Source organism: Electrona antarctica (assembly GCF_951216825.1).
Source record: "Electrona antarctica genome assembly, chromosome: 12".
Lineage (NCBI taxonomy): Eukaryota > Metazoa > Chordata > Actinopteri > Myctophiformes > Myctophidae > Electrona > Electrona antarctica.
Genome location: NC_136793.1, coordinates 41,732,933 through 41,752,989, shown reverse-complemented (window position 1 = coordinate 41,752,989; position 20,057 = coordinate 41,732,933). Strand labels below are relative to the sequence as shown.

General features: G+C 43.4%; 1 protein-coding gene across 1 annotated transcript in view; it reads left to right on the top strand.

Annotated features, from left to right (window-relative positions):
- ncor2 (nuclear receptor corepressor 2) overlaps positions 1-20,057 on the top strand; it is a 167,517-nt gene that overhangs the window by 137,340 nt on the left and 10,120 nt on the right. Inside the window, exons 29-41 of the mRNA XM_079516981.1 lie at positions 1,427-1,586; positions 4,926-5,075; positions 5,506-5,598; positions 5,829-6,046; positions 7,280-7,631; positions 7,861-8,064; positions 8,769-9,020; positions 9,511-9,663; positions 9,851-10,120; positions 10,259-10,442; positions 11,652-12,157; positions 14,668-14,807; positions 19,605-19,777. Coding sequence (XP_079373107.1) covers positions 1,427-1,586; positions 4,926-5,075; positions 5,506-5,598; positions 5,829-6,046; positions 7,280-7,631; positions 7,861-8,064; positions 8,769-9,020; positions 9,511-9,663; positions 9,851-10,120; positions 10,259-10,442; positions 11,652-12,157; positions 14,668-14,807; positions 19,605-19,777 — 2,855 coding nt within the window. The remainder of the gene's footprint in view (positions 1-1,426; positions 1,587-4,925; positions 5,076-5,505; positions 5,599-5,828; positions 6,047-7,279; positions 7,632-7,860; positions 8,065-8,768; positions 9,021-9,510; positions 9,664-9,850; positions 10,121-10,258; positions 10,443-11,651; positions 12,158-14,667; positions 14,808-19,604; positions 19,778-20,057) is intronic.

Below are 20,057 nucleotides of genomic sequence, written 5' to 3'. Positions count from 1 at the left end.
ACCGTGATTTTATTATAACTAGAGCGGTGCCCGTTGGGCATTGGCCTACTTGGAATGATGCGGGCACTGGCCTACTTGGAACGATGCAAGTTGGAAATGAGTGACCCACCCAGTTATTACGTCTTGAGTCCCTTTTATTCCCATATATGGAGTTCTTTTTCAGGCATGCCCAAATATGGAGTCTATGCAGATGTCAGAACATCACTGTGAACAGGCCAGCTCCGTATATGGAGAATAGATCTAGGGGTGATCAGGTTGATCAATTGTCCGGATCCCGGGCAGAGGCTTTTGTGCTGGTTCTGGACAACCGGCTATCCGACGGACTCGACACCGGGCACTGCACTCCCTGTTCTCAAGTTATGTCGATTACAGACATACGTTAGTACGTACGTACACACAGAGACGTGGTGCATTTATAGATATATTTTCCACATAATAATAATCAGGAATATTGTGAAATCAGCTATACCAGGGGACTCAACCTGCTGGTGCAGTCAAGTGGAATTTGTTTTAAATTGAAATATTCAAACAATCCCCCGACCGAACCCACACAACCTTTTCTGCTGCTGCTGCTGCGCTGGTAAAATTAATGTTGTGTGAACATAGAATTCAATAGAGGCACCACGTAGTAACCATCCGCCCACTGTGTGTAAACACCTACCGTGAGGGCCCCACTTCCCCACATCGTCACTTCTGTTTTAAAGTGTTAGTATTGCCTTCTCTATAAGCACCGTCATGCCTCATGATGAAGCTCAATTAGGAATATTTCATCATGACCATTGTGGAGCTATCATTGTGTAGCAAAAAGGTCAGCCTGAAAATGTGCAATGAGAATGTGTAATCAAAGTGAAAAACAAATAAAATAGTACACCCATTTCTGTTCAGTCCTAAACCTGAAATCAATAAGAATGTTACCCCTCATGTTTTGTTTGTTGTGGCTGAATATTATGACAGTTTTTTGTGCCTTTTAGCAGTGGGAGCGTGCACGTATGCACAGACCAAAAGTAATCTGGCCCTAGTCTAAGCCTGCCCGTGACATAAAATGTATTTGACATTGTGTGACACCCCTGAGCTATACTGAAACCTTTTATTTAATAACATTTTTGCATTCCTACTGGTGAATGTAATAGTGTAATGATAAAGTATATTTATATACTTTAGTATTATTTTTTCAATGGGTAAAAAAACCAAGTTATAAAATAGACTGAGGATTATTCATTAATCATTTGAGCCATTATTGTTAATGTCGTTAATGACACTTTGCTGTACTTTTAGGTGCTGTGTGCATTTCCTTAGAAAAAGAGAAGAGAACCTGCACACTCATCTGCTCCAAAAGTTTATTTTTGACGACGTTTCGAGCCAAGGCTCTTCATCTGGTCAAACTCCCTGCATTTCCTTGACCTTGTCTCCTCTCCATCCATCACAGGGCACACCGGCAGTAGCAGACATGCTGTACAAGGCGGCGACCATAGCCCGTTTGGTCACCGAGGACAGTCCCAGCCGAGCCGAGAGGGAGCGAGACGAGGCCATGTCAAAGGGCCATGTGGTCTATGAGGGCATCAGCGGACACATTCTCACATATGACCGTAAGTACTTTGGCTGGACGCTAGGGCTGTAATGATATTGATTCCACAGGTAATGATTTCAACTGTAAAACTGGGGGCTAACACTCTCGCACACACACGATAGAGTTTTGGTATGGAATGAACCTATGCTGGCTCCCATGCATTTGTTGAAGAGACATCTATACATTTTCAAATTATATTGTTATTATGCTTAACTTATCGCTTTGGCTAAAAGGCTGAATCCCGCGGATAAAGTAGGTTATGTAAGTAAGTATGTACATATAACTACAGGCATTAATAACTACAGACATTAGTTTACCACATATGTAAAATGATATAGCCTACATTTAACAAACAAGCTTGATTGACATTTGTAAATAGGTCAATACAAAAACTGCTGCGAGGATAAAACCAGAAAGGCACTAAGGCTTCTTTACATCAGGTATAAAGTAAAAGGAAAACGTGACAACTGTACAGTTGGGTGCCACCGATATTGTCCCTTATCATTTGACCCATTTAGGCCTGACCTCAAAATTTAAAAAAATCCTTCTAAATCCTCCAGTTTCCTGAAATAAATATTTTCACGATTTTTCAAAAATAGCAGACCTACAAGCTCGTAGCGCGCCACTCGGTGGCGCGCTATGAGCTTGTAGATCTGCTATTTTTCAATAGCTAAATTATAACATAATGTTTAAAACACCAAAAGGGGTTCCCGCCCAAAATGGGTTAACTGTCCTTTTGCGCAGATCACGCAAACCTCAGCAAAAAGAAAAGGACAATATCGATGGCCTCCAACTGTATGACATCTGATCTCGGGCCATTCTCCCGCTGAGCTGTCTCTCAATACTGCTTAAGGAAACAATTGATCATAGTTAATGCCACGCCATGCCCCGAATCCACCAGATGTGCGTCAACCCCAAGTCTGTCCCAAAAGAGTGAGAATGAGCTGCATTTAATTTCTCGTCGTTGTAGTCTGTACATGTCTCGTGGGAATGTTTACAACTGAACATGGACAGGTAGCCTACAACAACAACATTGAGTTTCAGAATAATGTTTGAGTGAAAAAGCAGAACCCATAATCAGTTGACACGCACGCACGCACGCACGCACGCACGCACGCACGCACGCACGCACGCATGTACGCACTCTTACAGATGTGAATTGGGAAACCCATTCATTTTTACTGCTCACGTGAGCGCTTGTGGTCTATTTGTTTAACCGAAGGAGAGAGAAGACACTCAAAATGTCACCTTAGGGGTAATCCAATAAATTAACTGGTAGCATGAACCAGTGTGCGTACTCTGCTTTTCTATTTTTGGTTTGTTTTTAACCACACTCCTGGCGTAGTTTAGCTGCGCGCTGTAGCCATCTTTATCTTCATAAAAAATGAGGTGCAATTGTGTAGCCTACATTTAGTTACAATTTGTTTTGTTATTTGTTATCTGTGTCCTGCTAATGTTCGGTTTCAAATGGTTTATTCATGGAAAGGGTGTCGCTACCAAAACGGTTAAAGTTAAGTTTTTTATTCTCTCATCACAGCCTTCTTGTAGCCTATGAAGTTAATGCTGATCATAAAAGTAATGCTTGCTATGCAATCTTCACAAGAATCTAAATTGGTTGAAAAAGAATGAAGGCAACGTGCATGTGCTACTGGTTCAGCCCACATGACATAGAATTTGCCTAATAAGGCATGTGATCCAAAATGAGTTTGACACCCCTGAATCAGTTCTGATTTATTCTGCCAAAATACACACAGCATTGTGTGGTTTGTCTGTCCAACTTTGATCCCTTTAGTTGTTGTATGGGTATTTTGCCCTATGGGTATTTTGCCATAAGATGGGTAAATGCCCTGCATTTACCCATCTTATGGCAACTATTTTAAATACTGCCCTGTGTCTTGCACACGGACACTTTGGCACATGGACTGGGCGAGCCGAAGGTTGAATTGGTGACCTTCAGACTCTACCCACTCGGCTACGGCCGCAACCTTCATGCACTGTTTGCAGCCTTGTAAGCGGTGGCTACCTTCCAGGCATCACTCAGGGAGAGAACGTACCTTGGGCCAGTCCCAAGGACACACACAAGCAGCATGAAGGATGGCTGTCACAATGTTTCCCCTGTTGATTGGTGCTGAGGCGTTAGGGCGAATACTACATGGGCTCTAATCAGTGGCGTGCACAGATAGACACTAGGGGGTGCTAGAGCACCCCCTGCCCTTTTGGCAATGTGCCCTTTTGAAAAAAAAACAAAAAAAAAACATTTTGTTTCCTTTTTTTTTTTTGACTTTTCAAAAATAGCAGACCTACAAGCTCGTAGCGCGCCACTCGGTGGCGCGCTATGAGCTTGTAGATCTGCTATTTTTCAATAGCTAAAGCATAACATAATGCTAACACCAAAAGGGGTTCCCGCCCAAAATGGATTAAGGCAACCGGCCGGTTCCACGCGCTGCACAAGGTGCCCTTTTTTAACTTGAGCACCTGCCCCTCTAAATGTCTGTGCACGCCACTGGCTCTAATGCCTGAGAGTGAGTTGCCAGTTAGTTTCCCGTCCGGCCGGACCATTTGCTGCATGTCAGTTCTATACTCTCGCTCCAGGTTTCCTATCTTTCTCCACTGTGAAAAATATGTGTGTTGTTTAATCGGAGTGAACTGTTAACTCTTAAGCAAAATACAAATATTTACCCATCAACACGATGTTACAGTGAGCTAATGAGCACGTGGTTACAACATGCCATGCTAACATTTTCTAAATTTGTCCTATTCGATTATAGTGTCTGTAATGTAAAATGGAACACTGTAACCGAATTTACAGTGTCTCATTGCTAAACAAAAGGCTTTTTATGTTATTAATAACATGACATTTTATCTACTATGGAATCATTAATATAGCTCCAGCAATCAATCTGTGGCAGAAAGAAATCTGTAATAAAATTCTTATATCTTAGTGATTTGATGCACTGATCAGTTGGCACTTTTAATTTCGTTGTACATGTTACAATGACAATAAAGATCTATCAACTATATTTTGGTTGCTACTACAGTATGTGAACTGAACTGTAATGCATTTTCTGCAAAACACGCTTTTTTTCTACTACTTTTCATATTCTATTACGATTTTCTACTACTTTTCATATTCCATTACGATTGGCTAAAATCATGAATGCAGTGTCCAATCAATCCCAAATGTTAATCACAAATTGAGGGGTCTCTAAAATTTATTATTTGAATCGTTTCCATGGAAACCTTTTACTGGCTGGTGATTTGAGATTAAGCCATTTGAATAAATATGACACTTGGGCCAAAGAGTACACTTCCTGCCTGGACTCTGGTCCTAACTCTCCTGTCCATTCCGTGTCACCAGGTTCGGCCTCTCAAAACCCTAAAGACGAGGGTCGTGGTCCCGGGCAGTCTGCGGACCTCCTAGGACTGAAGCGTCCCTATGACGTCATGGAGGGCGGCATTTCCAGAGGTCTGCCTATGAGGGACACACTGTCTGCAGCCAACTGTGAGGGTAAGCCACAACCCTTAGTTAAAACTCATTCTAGGCCAAATACGTTTTTGACTTCTTTTATGTCTTTAATGTCTTTTTAACATTGGGATTTATTTATTTATTTATTTATTTATTTATTTATTTATTTATTTATTTATTTATTTATTTATTTATTTATTTATTTATTTATTTATTTATTTATTTATTTATTTATTTATTTTTATTTATTTTTTATTTTTTTTAAATCTTACAACTCTCTTTCTAAAAAAAAAATAGAACAAATCTATGTTAGCCTGTGCTGAACTATTGCTACTGCCATTTAGCTATGTATGCTTCATTGCCACAATATACAGTAGCCAGGGGATATCATCTTCTTTCATTCTTTATTAAATCGCATTCAACTCATTACATTTTTTTTCTTCTCATTTAATTCCTCCTGCCCCTATCTCAGGTCTGATTGGCCGAGCCATGCCCCATGAGAGGGACAGCCCACACCACACACCTTTCAAGGATACTCACCACATCCGTGGTTCCATTTCACAAGGTAAAATGGCTCCTTATATCCAACATTTACTGTGTGCGTGTGCATATAGACGTGTGCATATAGATGCGTGTGCGTGTGCCATAGATGCCACCTGGGTCACTCACAGTTGATTTCCAAGTGTGTGTGTCCTAAATTTAAGTGTTTTCTTTCATTTTAGGTGCAGGAGAACCCCTTTGTAAAACACACGGCAATCTCTTCTCTGCGTCATGTTTCACTCTCTTCCATTCCAGGTATACCTCGCCACCTGGACCACCAGGACGGTTACATGAGGAGGGAGGCCAAGCAGATGAAGAGAGAGCCCTCCCCTCCGCGCGGGCCTGGCTCGCTGGCTGACCCCATGAAGGGGCGTGAGGCCATAGTGCCCACTGTGAAGGAAGCAGGACGCTCCATCCACCTGATTCCCAGGGAGGAGCTCCGACAACCCGCCAAGGAGGGCATCATAACACAGGTTCAATTCAATTAGCCTTTATTGTCTCCGAGGTTAGCATGCATCAAAAGTGTGCTGGAGCTGCATTAAAGAATGCACTCATTTGACTGTTAAATAAGACTTTTGATGTTCTTAATAACCATTGTGTGAAGAATATAGGTACAGTAGATGTTTGACTGCTGTGCTGCATTTAGCACATGGTGCTACGGTGATACACAGCTATCTAGTATCCACTAAACATAACCACCAGTGTACTAAAGCATTACATTAGCTACCTATTCCTTGCCAAACTGTAAACATTCCTTGGCTCACAGCCTCACACACTCAACAAAAACCTCCCATACAGAAATACAACCATGTGCAAACACAGCAGCAAGATTTGTGTACTGCTGCGATAAAAGAAGTTTAGCCAATGGAATACAATCACCCTAAGTACTACTACCTGTTTACATGACCTACTGTACATGTAAACAGAGCTGCTACTTTACACACTTTACATTTGAAGCTTTTGTCTTTTGTATACTATTTAAATAGTTCCGGCCAAAATGCCTGCAAAAGATTAGTGCTATTTGTTTCAAAAAGCTTTATATCCTGTATATATAAACACAATGTGACATAGCTCTCTTTACACAATGCTTTACCCCCTCCAACTGTACTACCGGTATATACTTTCCCTATTTTCAACTGTTTTATTATATGTGACTACATTTGACTGAGGGGCTGCCATTGGATTTTTTTGAATTTTCGTTTTTTTTCATGTCATATGAAAGCAGGGAATCATAGCTTCAAATTGACATATTTGTTGTTTGACCCACCAGTTTTGGAGATATGGCTTGTAGAGTAATGTCTTGCAGAAAACAGCGAGTTGAGAAAACTCTTGAAAGGTTCACTTCTGTCGTCTCTAACATTACACCTAGCTACATGTTTAAGCATTTATTTCATATTTACATGTCGATTTCAGCTCTGACACTTATTTCAGACATGCTCTAGTATGTGAAGAGTCTGCCTGTGCTATTAACTCATTTTGAAAAAAATTGTGAAAAGCTGGAGTTTGCGCGATGGCAGGCTCTCAGTCAAATCTGGTCACATATTTTGACACTTGCTTTGGCATGTTTTCTGATGCCAATAAAGCTCCTTTGAATTTAATTGACTCACTATAGTTTAGTTAATCAAGGAATGTTTACAGAGTTTGGTGAAAGTTACAATTGATTTGAATAGTAACATTACTGACTTTCATGCTCGTTCCCATTTTAGGGCACTCCTATGAAGCAGGAACCGTCTAGTTCAGGGAAGCGCCACGATGTTCGCTCCATCATCGCCAGCTCGCCTCGTTCCTACCACGGTCTGCCCACTCACATGGACATGCGACCCGAGAGGGGCCGATACGAGGAACCTCCCAAAGGCCGGCCCAGCGCCGTGGTCAGCACGGCCAGCTCTATGGCCCGCTCCTCTCCCATCAACATGGGGTCCGAGCAGGGAAGCAAGTCCCACCACAGCCCTGTGGGATACGAGGACAAAGGCTCCCACAGGGCTCCGCAGGGCTACCCTGGGCCCTCTCACCGAGGGTCGCCCATCTCCAGGGAAGCAAGCCAACGTCAGCATGAAGGTAGGTCGTTTTTTTTTGCAAAGGTCAAAAGTGTTATTCATTTAAATACAGCCCCCATAATCTATTTATTATGATCCTGAGTGCATCCTTGTATAGTCGTTGACTATAGCTCTAGGCAGTGCCTTTTTATTTATAAAGGGCAGACAGTGTGAACATACCCTTAGATGGGATATTATATTATTAATCATTTTCTAGCCTCTGAAGTCAAGGTCTTTCTTTTTCCCTCCAGGTTCCAGTAAGAATCCACCTCAAGAGCGCAAGGCCACTCCCACGCCCAGGGAGATGAACGCCACCAAGTCCCCCCTCCAAGGCGTGTCAGAGCAGCAGGCCCTGGCGTCCTATCTGGGGATTCCGGACGTGTATCGTGGACAGATCCCCATGGGGGCTGTATTTGACCCTTCAGCCCTTCCTCGCGGCATCGCCATTGATCCAGGTACAATTACATGGACTCATCATTATACATGTCCATCCTTGACCTTTAAAGAGCAACTTAACACTAACAACACTTTTCTTTGGCTAGACAATTATATATATAGGGCCACTTGATAATACAAATTATGTATTGCAATCAGCTCTGTTCATTTGAAAGTCACAACTATTTTCAAACATTTGTGAAAAATCGCAGATTTGAAAAGCATTTGTAGAATCTTAATGGATGTGTTATTTGTCCACACACAGCAGCCTACTTCTTGTAGAATCTTAATGGATGTGTTATTTGTCCACACACAGCAGCCTACTTCTTGTAGAATCTTAATGGATGTGTTATTTGTCCACACACAGCAGCCTACTACTTGTAGAATCTTAATGGATGTGTTATTTGTCCACACATAGCAGCCTACTTCTTGTAGAATCTTAATGGATGTGTTATTTGTCCACACACAGCAGCCTACTACTTGTAGAATCTTAATGGATGTGTTATTTGTCCACACACAGCAGCCTACTTCTTGTAGAATCTTAATGGATGTGTTATTTGTCCACACACAGCAGCCTACTACTTGTAGAATCTTAATGGATGTGTTATTTGTCCACACACAGCAGCCTACTTCTTGTAGAATCTTAATGGATGTGTTATTTGTCCACACACAGCAGCCTACTACTTGTAGAATCTTAATGGATGTGTTATTTGTCCACACACAGCAGCCTACTACTTGCCTCGCCACCTGGCCCCCAACCCGGCCTACCCTCACCCGTACCCCTATCTGATCCGAGGCTTCCCCGACACGGCGGCCCTGGAGAACCGCCAGACGCTGCTTAACGACTACATCACGTCCCAGCAGATGCACCAGTGGCCTGCAGCCGCCGCCATGGCTGCCCAGCGCTCGGACCTGTTGAGGGGCCTGTCTCCTCGAGACCAGCCTCTCCAGATGCCCTACAACGCAGCCCCCCGCGGTGAGCGTCTGTCCGTTCATAAAATACTACTGGCTACTTTGCACATAAGGTACATGTACTTGTATCTAGGACTTTGCAGTTATGGCTAAAGCCTCCTGACTGTATTAATTTAGACATCGTGATTGAGATTATTAATGCTAATGTGCAAATTTGGCAATTTGGGGAACCAGATTTTACTCTACTCCAATCTATTACAGTATATTAGCATATTTACTCTATTTCCAGCTCCAGCAGGTGTGATGAATTGGATGAATTAATATTTGATATTCCAGATACACCAGCAGCAGTCTGCGATGAACATTTATGGAACCTCAGAATCTGTCTGTATGGTTATACATGATTAATGGCGAAGTCCTATATATATACAGTACAGTCTAGGACTAGGTTATTTGCCTGTCCCTTCCTCCCCAAAGTGCCCCCCCGCCTGTCCTACATTGGCCAGCAGCTAGAGACCCATAGACGTTACCCTCCTCTTCCTTCTCCTCCCCAGGGATCATCGATCTGTCTCAGGTGCCACACTTACCTGTCCTGGTCCCTCCTTCTTCAGGGGCATCCACCTCCCCAATGGACCGCATCACCTACATCCCCGGGGGGACCGCCCCCTTCCCTGGCAGGCCTTACACCACCTCCCCCATCTCTCCTGGTATGGTCCACTCCTGTAATTCCCCCCCCCCCCCCCCCCCCTTGCAGATTCATGAAATGTAATCTTACGAGTCTTTTGCAGCTCAGTTTTTAGTTTTAGTTTTTTTTATATAACACATATCACACATCTACATACTCATCATCACATCTAAAAGTCGCTATATATATGTTTTAAATTGTTCTTGCAGTTGGGTCCTCCCACATGAACAAGATGCAGGGCACACCCTTGTCTGCTGAGCGCGAGCGTGAAAGAGATCGCGAGCGGGACAGAGAGAGAGAGAGAGACCGCGAGAGAGACAGAGACCGCGAGAGGCAGAGGGAGCAAGAGCGCGACCGGGAGAGAGACCGCGAGAGGGAACGGGAGAGGGAGAGAGACCGGGACAGAGAGAGGGAGCGAGACAACAGAGAGAAGGGCGGCTCTCATGGAAATGTGGAGCATGCCCCCATTTGGAGACCAGGTGCAGATCTGATTCCTCTCTCAAATGTTGCTTCCCCAAGTTTGGAATAGCGAATCATTTTGTATGACTCTCGCTTCACACATGAGTCTGTGTGTATGCATATATTCATTTTTGTGTGTACATAATCTATGTCTCCAGGCACAGAGCACAGCCAAGGGGGCAGCAGCAGCAGTGGTGGCAGATCCTCCTCCCATGGCTACGGTCACCAGCACTCCCCAGTGTCCCCTCGCACTCAGGACAGTGTGCAGCAGAGGCCCAGTGTCCTGCACAACACCGGCAGCAAGAGTCTTTCTAGCGAACACTCTGGCTCCTCTGTGCTCAGGTCAGAACAAACATTGACAAGCAGAGGGATTATTTGTTATTTCTTAAAAGCTCAAACTGTTAGAAAAACTAACTGTTAGCCCCACCAAAACAAAGGAGAACAAAATTCAACTCAAATAGAAATATGCATACAAATATAAAACTAAAATGTATCTGCAAACATTACAGATCCAAAATACAGCAAACTTTGTAAAATAGACATAGATTTTGACTTATGGTGGCATATATCATGTTTATGTTTTCCCTTCTACAACGCAATCAATAACTGAGTAGATGGGTAGATAAAAAGATAACAATCGCTGTCACTTCATAATGGGTGTATCAGGACAAAGTCTAATGCCCATGTTCATCACAAATGATGAATTATGCTGATCAAAGCAAGAATATGGCTCTGACTTGTCCTAACTGTCTAATTGTCAACAATGGAGGTCTACTGTATGACTTTGATATGAGCTGTATCTGTAGTTGTATGGACCATATGGATAGGATAAATGCATTTGTATGCATCTTCCTGTATGCAATGTTAACAATAAGAAGAAAAGATTTTTATAAAAAAAAAGGGAAGCCATATCATTGGAAGTAAGCCAATGGGATTAATCTGAAACTGAAACAAATTGAGCACTTAAGACTTGAACATTGCGAGGTAGTTACTATACAGTTGGAGGCCATCGATATTGTCCTTTTCTTTTTGCTGAGGTTTGCGTGATCTGCGCAAAAGGACAGTTAACCCATTTTGGGCGGGAACCCCTTTTGGTGTTTTAAACATTATGTTATAATTTAGCTATTGAAAAATAGCAGATCTACAAGCTCATAGCGCGCCACCGAGTGGCGCGCTACGAGCTTGTAGGTCTGCTATTTTTGAAAAATCGTGAAAATATTTATTTCAGAAAACTGGAGGATTTAGAAGGATTTTTTAAAATTTTGAGGTCAGGCCTAAATGGGTCAAATGATAAGGGACAATATCGGTGTAGCTGCTAAATTAAGAAATAAGGCCCAGTGTAACACTCTGCCATCTGGCAACAAGCGCCTACTGTAAGACATTCTTCAGATTCCACCCCCACTGACACAAGAACACACAGACAAAGTCATTAAGCCGCTAATTGAGTTGTAGTGTTGCTATGTCTGGGATTGGGTCTAATTGTCATAGAACCGGTTGTTTTGTGATCTCCATGTTTAACCGGTAGAGTTTTGTTGCATGTGTTCCTCTCAGGTCTATGCCCTCGGGGTCAAACCGCTACCCAGGATACCCCGGTCACCTCCAGAGGACCGGCGTTCCCCCTGAAAGCTACCAGCCTGGCATGGACTCTGGCGGAGCCAAAGAGCTTAGCCGAGACGGTGGCAAGAACAGGGGAGGTCTGCCCAAACACCTCCAGGACCAGCAGCATGGCCCCTCCAGTAAATGTGACTCCAACAAGCTGTCCAGCCCTAGCCCAGTGGGGGGGATGTACCCGGGGTCCTATCCCCCTACCTCAGGTCGACCCCCACACCACCTGCCGCCGCAGTCGGATAACCCACCTGGCCGTGGAGACAGTGGCACACCTAGTAGGGAAAAGACTCAAAACAAACCGGTGTCCGTGCAGGAACAAGAGCTCCGCGCACTCGGTAAGACCACCATGACTGCGGCCAACTTCATAAACGCGATTATCATGCGTCAAATTTCTTGTGAAACGGGGATGCCAGAGACGGGCTCGCTCGTTGCCAGCAGCGCCACTGATGGTAAGACGCTCTGGATCCCAGGGGTCCCCCCCCTCATCACCCAGACCCTCCCCCGTCCGTCCGTCTGTGGCCTATTGCACGCTGTGGTGGTTGGCATTATCAAATCAGTCCAATTCATTTATATATACATTATTTTTTCAATGCCATACTATTTTGCTTTTTTCTTGTTTTCTTATTTATTCTTTTAAAGAGCTATCATTTTTTTGCCCCCACTTAAAGACCACCCAGGGTGTCCTCTCTGGAAAACCAAACATTTACCATGTCCAAATTGGATCTGAGATCACTTTCTGAGAGCAAGATTGAATCAGATTGTCAAAGCTATAGGTTTAATTTAATTTCATGTTATTTTGGCAGCTGACACAGCTTATTGGGTTAAGTGATTTTCCACAAAGAAGAGAGTAAGAGACAGATCCTAGGTGTCCTTTAAGGTGTCATTCTGACGGTCAAACTGGAGGGAACTTCAGCCAGTTTATTATTTTTTATTTGTTTTGCTGCTTATTTTTCATTTCTTTTCTCATGGTCACAAGGGTGTGACCAAACTTTACATGTGGTACCTCCCCCCTCTCCTTTGTGCAGCTACCCATTAGTGACATTTTGCATATTACTTAAAAAAAAGGCGTACAGGTTATTGTTCCGCATTGATTCAAATCCACAGGCTTTTATCTCCCACATTAAGTGAAGGAGTTTCAAGTTATACACATTTTGATCAAAGTGAGCAAGAAAAGCTAGTGGGGAAAAACTACCCAGTCTCTGTACAGCTATTTGAGAAAGCTGATGTCTGTTAATCCCCTCCAAATAGTACTAGGCCTAATCTGGAAGGGGGACCAGAACATCACACAGCTGTGTGTAACTGTGACGGTCCTTTTCATTGTGAGGATGAATATTATCTGGGGTTAACCAATCAGGGCGCAGCACGCATGCACACACACATGCACGCATGCACGCACGCATGCACGCAGACACACAGAAATAAGGCACCTTTCATCCACTACTGCAATGTGAAATTAGGAGTTGGTTTGAAATATGCGGTAGGTAATTCTCCACTGTGGTGATATGTAGTAGGGATGTATGTATGAGTGAGGACACATTTTAGATTCATCCAGGGAGGGGGGGGGGGGGGTCCTATAACTTCTGGCCCCCAAAATCTGCATGTCCTTGTTACTCCACACACTCTAATTTATGCTGATTTGTTATATTTATTTTTCCTCCACGCGCCAAACGCTCCACACATCTCTCTCAATCCTCTGAGTCGTTTTTTTTGCCATCAGTAGGAATATGTTGTCTTGTTTTTGTTGTGTTCCGCTTGTAATGCTCTGTGGCCACATCAGTATCTATTACATGCCTATTGGGCAAGTGACTGCATGCCAAGCTCTAATGAGTGTTGTGGTATAACATAGATATATACATTATTAGCCAACATGTAGCATGCTTCATTTGATTTGATTATAGGATTCGTTTGAGACATGACATGATGTAGCATAACACACGCCAACACAACTGTAAATTAGCATGTTTTTTAAACATGCAGTCTACAGGCCAAAATAAAAGGATATGAAAGTACATTTAAAGCTGTCGATGAAATGGACCAGAGTGAGACTGTAGTGAGATTTTAAAACCAAAAACCCATTGCTGGTGGGGAAATGGCATGGGGGAACATGAAGAAGCAAAAATACTTTAGCAAAAAAAATGAGTGCGCCAACACTTGAAAATACAGAAAAAGTTGAAAATACATTGTTTTCGTTGAGTAACATTAGACATACATACTGTATTGCATGACACTTTTTCACCAAAGCATACAATACATACTTCCATGTGAAGAAAGAACCCTTAAATAGGAGGCTCACAGTGCTCTTAAAAGCCCAGTTGTTGAACACCTACAACATGAGATCTGACTACAGCAGTGCAGTATCTTACGGCTAAGGTTGACCTGCTCCATTTCAACTGCTTTAATGCTGCATTCATTTCATGATGTTGTGTCACATACAGTAGGCTACCTTTTCCTGAAACAGTGCTTTTGTTTTTCCGTTGCTCTAGCTCCCTGTATTAGAAAATATGGTTCTCTGTGCCTGCCAGGTCTTCTCTTTTGGGACATTGAGGCAAAAGCAGTCAAAGTCTTTGATCCCTTTGCTGTCAAAGCTAGCCTTGTTAGTCTGTTAGAAAAATGTAAGCCTATTCTTAGAGCAAGCGTGCGTGCACTGTGCACTATAAATAAGCCATTACAGATATTGTATGAAGCACGGTGTTAATTCCAACTCTGTGTTGGTAGTAGTTTTGAAGAAAAGATATTGAGACGTTGAAGTCACTTAATGTTTAAAGGGAACGCAATACCTTGAAGTCCTGGTTGTATAGATATAGTACATTTAAAGTAATATGCAAGCTGTCATAGAGCTCTCTCATTGTCTTATGCTGCTACGTGAAACTAACATTTTGCTCTCCCTTATCTTTCCTTATTGTGTGTGTGTGTGTGTGTGTGTTTGCTTGCTTGCACTTGGTTGTTTGCATGACCTCAGCCCAACAAAAGATGGGTTCCATGGAGCAGCACAGTCTCTATCGCCCGCCGTCTGAGGAGAGGCTCTCCCCAGGACAGCAGCCCTCGTCCCCCCATGTCAAAGGCAACCAGAGGGTGGTCACCCTGGCCCAGCACATTAATGTAAGGGCACACAAACGCTTGGTTAATAAAAAAATAAGTTATGCGTAATATTTAGGGAATACTGTAAATACATGTAGAACATGTATGCATACATTAATGCAATGATTCCACTTTAATACACTGCCCCTTAGGATTGTTTGTTTTGGCCCATTGTCTTCAGACCACAGGTGTAGAACCACAACAGCTTCAATACCTAAAAAAAAAAGAAGAAGAAAAAATGTTTTAAAGGGAACTTTGCTGGTATTTATGACATACCTCTTCCCACTGCATTCTGCGTTGAAAGCTAGCGCTAGAAGGTGGATGCCAGCCTACATAGGAGTAACTGAAACACGTCATCATAAGGTCGATGCCAGCCTACATAGGAGTAACTGAAACACGTCATCATAAGGTCGATGCCAGCCTACATAGGAGTAACTGAAACACGTCATCATAAAGTCGATGCCAGCCTACATAGGAGTAACTGAAACACGTCATCATAAGGTCGATGCCAGCCTACATAGGAGTAACTGAAACACGTCATCATAAGGTCGATGCCAGCCTACATAGGAGTAACTGAAACACGTCATCATAAGGTCGATGCCAGCCTACATAGGAGTAACTGAAACACGTCATCATAAGGTCGATGCCAGCCTACATAGGAGTAACTGAAACACGTCATCATAAGGTCGATGCCAGCCTACATAGGAGTAACTGAAACACGTCATCATAAGGTCGATGCCAGCCTACATAGGAGTAACTGAAACACGTCATCATAAGGTCGATGCCAGCCTACATAGGAGTAACTGAAACACGTCATCATAAGGTCGATGCCAGCCTACATAGGAGTAACTGAAACACGTCATCATAAGGTCGATGCCAGCCTACATAGGAGTAACTGAAACACGTCATCATAAGGTCGATGCCAGCCTACATAGGAGTAACTGAAACACGTCATCATAAGGTCGATGCCAGCCTACATAGGAGTAACTGAAACACGTCATCATAAGGTCGATGCCAGCCTACATAGGAGTAACTGAAACACGTCATCATAAGGTCGATGCCAGCCTACATAGGAGTAACTGAAACACGTCATCATATGACTAGAAGGTCGATGCCAGCCTACATAGGAGTAACTGAAACACGTCATCATATGACTAGAAGGTCGATGCCAGCCTACATAGGAGTAACTGAAACACGTCATCATATGACTAGAAGGTCGATGCCAGCCTACATAGGAGTAACTGAAACACGTCATCATATGACTAGAAGGTCGATGCCAGCCTACATAGGAGTAACTGAAACACGTCATCATATGACTAGAAGGTCGATGCCAGCCTACATAGGAGTAACTGAAACACGTCATCATAAGGTCGATGCCAGCCTACATAGGAGTAACTGAAACACGTCATCATAAGGTCGATGCCAGCCTACATAGGAGTAACTGAAACACGTCATCATAAGGTCGATGCCAGCCTACATAGGAGTAACTGAAACACGTCATCATAAGGTCGATGCCAGCCTACATAGGAGTAACTGAAACACGTCATCATAAGGTCGATGCCAGCCTACATAGGAGTAACTGAAACACGTCATCATAAGGTCGATGCCAGCCTACATAGGAGTAACTGAAACACGTCATCATAAGGTCGATGCCAGCCTACATAGGAGTAACTGAAACACGTCATCATAAGGTCGATGCCAGCCTACATAGGAGTAACTGAAACACGTCATCATAAGGTCGATGCCAGCCTACATAGGAGTAACTGAAACACGTCATCATAAGGTCGATGCCAGCCTACATAGGAGTAACTGAAACACGTCATCATAAGGTCGATGCCAGCCTACATAGGAGTAACTGAAACACGTCATCATAAGGTCGATGCCAGCCTACATAGGAGTAACTGAAACACGTCATCATATGACTAGAAGGTCGATGCCAGCCTACATAGGAGTAACTGAAACACGTCATCATATGACTAGAAGGTCGATGCCAGCCTACATAGGAGTAACTGAAACACGTCATCATATGACTAGAAGGTCGATGCCAGCCTACATAGGAGTAACTGAAACACGTCATCATATGACTAGAAGGTCGATGCCAGCCTACATAGGAGTAACTGAAACACGTCATCATATGACTAGAAGGTCGATGCCAGCCTACATAGGAGTAACTGAAACACGTCATCATAAGGTCGATGCCAGCCTACATAGGAGTAACTGAAACACGTCATCATAAGGTCGATGCCAGCCTACATAGGAGTAACTGAAACACGTCATCATAAGGTCGATGCCAGCCTACATAGGAGTAACTGAAACACGTCATCATAAGGTCGATGCCAGCCTACATAGGAGTAACTGAAACACGTCATCATAAGGTCGATGCCAGCCTACATAGGAGTAACTGAAACACGTCATCATAAGGTCGATGCCAGCCTACATAGGAGTAACTGAAACACGTCATCATAAGGTCGATGCCAGCCTACATAGGAGTAACTGAAACACGTCATCATAAGGTCGATGCCAGCCTACATAGGAGTAACTGAAACACGTCATCATAAGGTCGATGCCAGCCTACATAGGAGTAACTGAAACACGTCATCATAAGGTCGATGCCAGCCTACATAGGAGTAACTGAAACACGTCATCATAAGGTCGATGCCAGCCTACATAGGAGTAACTGAAACACGTCATCATAAGGTCGATGCCAGCCTACATAGGAGTAACTGAAACACGTCATCATATGACTAGAAGGTCGATGCCAGCCTACATAGGAGTAACTGAAACACGTCATCATATGACTAGAAGGTCGATGCCAGCCTACATAGGAGTAACTGAAACACGTCATCATATGACTAGAAGGTCGATGCCAGCCTACATAGGAGTAACTGAAACACGTCATCATATGACTAGAAGGTCGATGCCAGCCTACATAGGAGTAACTGAAACACGTCATCATATGACTAGAAGGTCGATGCCAGCCTACATAGGAGTAACTGAAACACGTCATCATATGACTAGAAGGTCGATGCCAGCCTACATAGGAGTAACTGAAACACGTCATCATATGACTAGAAGGTCGATGCCAGCCTACATAGGAGTAACTGAAACACGTCATCATATGTAGGCAGTGATTCTCCAGCAAAAGCTCTCTACACACTGATCGCATCAGATGTTGTCCTCCTCAGAACAGAATGATAGGATTCACATTAACCCATTTAGACCTGAGGCCAATTTTGAAATGGCCGTTTTATAAAAGACACCCTAAAACCTGAGGTCTTTCTGAGAAACTTAGGAAAAGAGAAGGGAAGCCGCATACTCATATGCTCCAAAGGATAAATGTATTGACGACGTTTCGAGCCAAGGCTCTTCATCTGAGAAACTTCCCAGAATTTAATCTGAAAATCCGGAATCCAGTAAAGTACCGGAAAAGACTACAAAACTACAAGGAGACGTGCACGCATTCCCTAAAAGACTACAAAACTACAAGGAGACGTGCACGCATTCCCTAAAAGACTACAAAACTACAACGAGACGTGCATGAATTCCTACCCGAGTTCGAATTCGTGCACGAGTTCCTACCCCCTTTCCCTAAAGGACTACAAAACTACAAGGAGACGTGCACACGGCGCACGGCTTCAGAGATAAAGTACCTATCTTAAGGGGAAAGTAACGTGGCCGGCACAACCGGTCTATTAAATAATTTCATGAACCAATATTTAGAAGAACAATTCTGGTGCCTGTATTGTATTTTCTTAGGCCCCCTACACATTGTAGGACTTTTAAAGTTGCCGGGGAGTCATCAGATCATTATGTATTTCACACTAAGAGTCTTTTTTTAAATCGGCTGTCATTATATCTTTGTGGCTTTCACACTATGACTAAACGATTGATCGGCGACTAAGAATCACACACTGCAAGAGTTCACCAAGACACAATCCAGACCCGATACATTTGTTTTTTATTCCAATTCATTGTGACGTCTCACGTAGGTGCAGGATCCGTGATACATGCGCAAGTCTCTCTCTCCCTCTTTCTCTCTCTCTCTCTGTGCACAAACACAGGAAATACACAGGGCGAAAGAGCGAGACAAGGACGTCAGGACTCTAAATCTTGATTTGCATTAAATAATCATCTGTCTCTCTGCGTCTCCCTCTCTTTATGTGCTCGCGCAAACACACGCACACACACACACACACACACACACACACACACACACACACACACACACACACACACACAGCGCACATTGTCCAAATGTTTGCACTGCGGCGTAGATTCCCTCGCGGTTTTATCGACATTATTCAAGTGAGATGCGTTGGTTTTATAGACTATTTAACAGCAACATTAGGCTAATATATCTACCAATATTTATGACACCTGGATTTACCTATGGAATAAGTAGCCAAGTAGGCTATGACACCTGAATCTACCCACGGAATAAAGGTTATATAATATATATTATCATCTATCGATAAAGACAGACTTTCTGTCTGTGAGCACAACTTTCCTGTGCTCTCATTGGCTGTAATATGGACATTCTCGGGGTGCGGTCGCAACTAGTTTAATGAAAAACACCCTAGGAAATTAATTAGAAATTAATTAGCCTTTTAATTGGTGTTTCTCTTACAGTACATTTAAATTAGCGTTTCCTACAAACACACTGCATTTGGTCATTGTGCCATTACATGTGTTACAATTCTAACCCTACTGTAATGGCCATATCATCAAATTCAATAAACGTAACTCAATATATGCAGAGAATGTAGAAAGGAGGACCGCGCAGAAAAATAAATAAATATGTTTCTGTGTGTCAAACAGGAGGTGATTACCAAGGACTACACAAGGAGCCAGCAGCAGAACTATCATAGCTCCCCCGTCCTGGACCTCACCCGTCCACCCAGCGCCCCTCAGCCCGCACCCTCCTCTCAGGAGTCAACCCAGGGCCCCCGATACACGCCCGATGGCCCTGGAGGGGAGCGTCTCAGAGACCGGTAAGGGACCCTTCTGTCACACTTGAGTGTGTCGTGTCGACACATGAGTTCTGGGGGTGCAGGAATACTGTTAATGTTGGTGAAGCCCTGCATGTGACGAAACATTGTTTGGTTAATAAGAAAAGACACGAGAGCAGCTTACCTGTGTAGTTTAGTGTCCAGCACCTTGTTTAAAGAAACTGTGGGGATGTGCATATCCTACGGTTCCTACCCCTTTTTACAGATGCAGTAATACCATGGTCTATCTTTTTTCAGGAAGCTCTGGCTTTGGCCGTGGCAC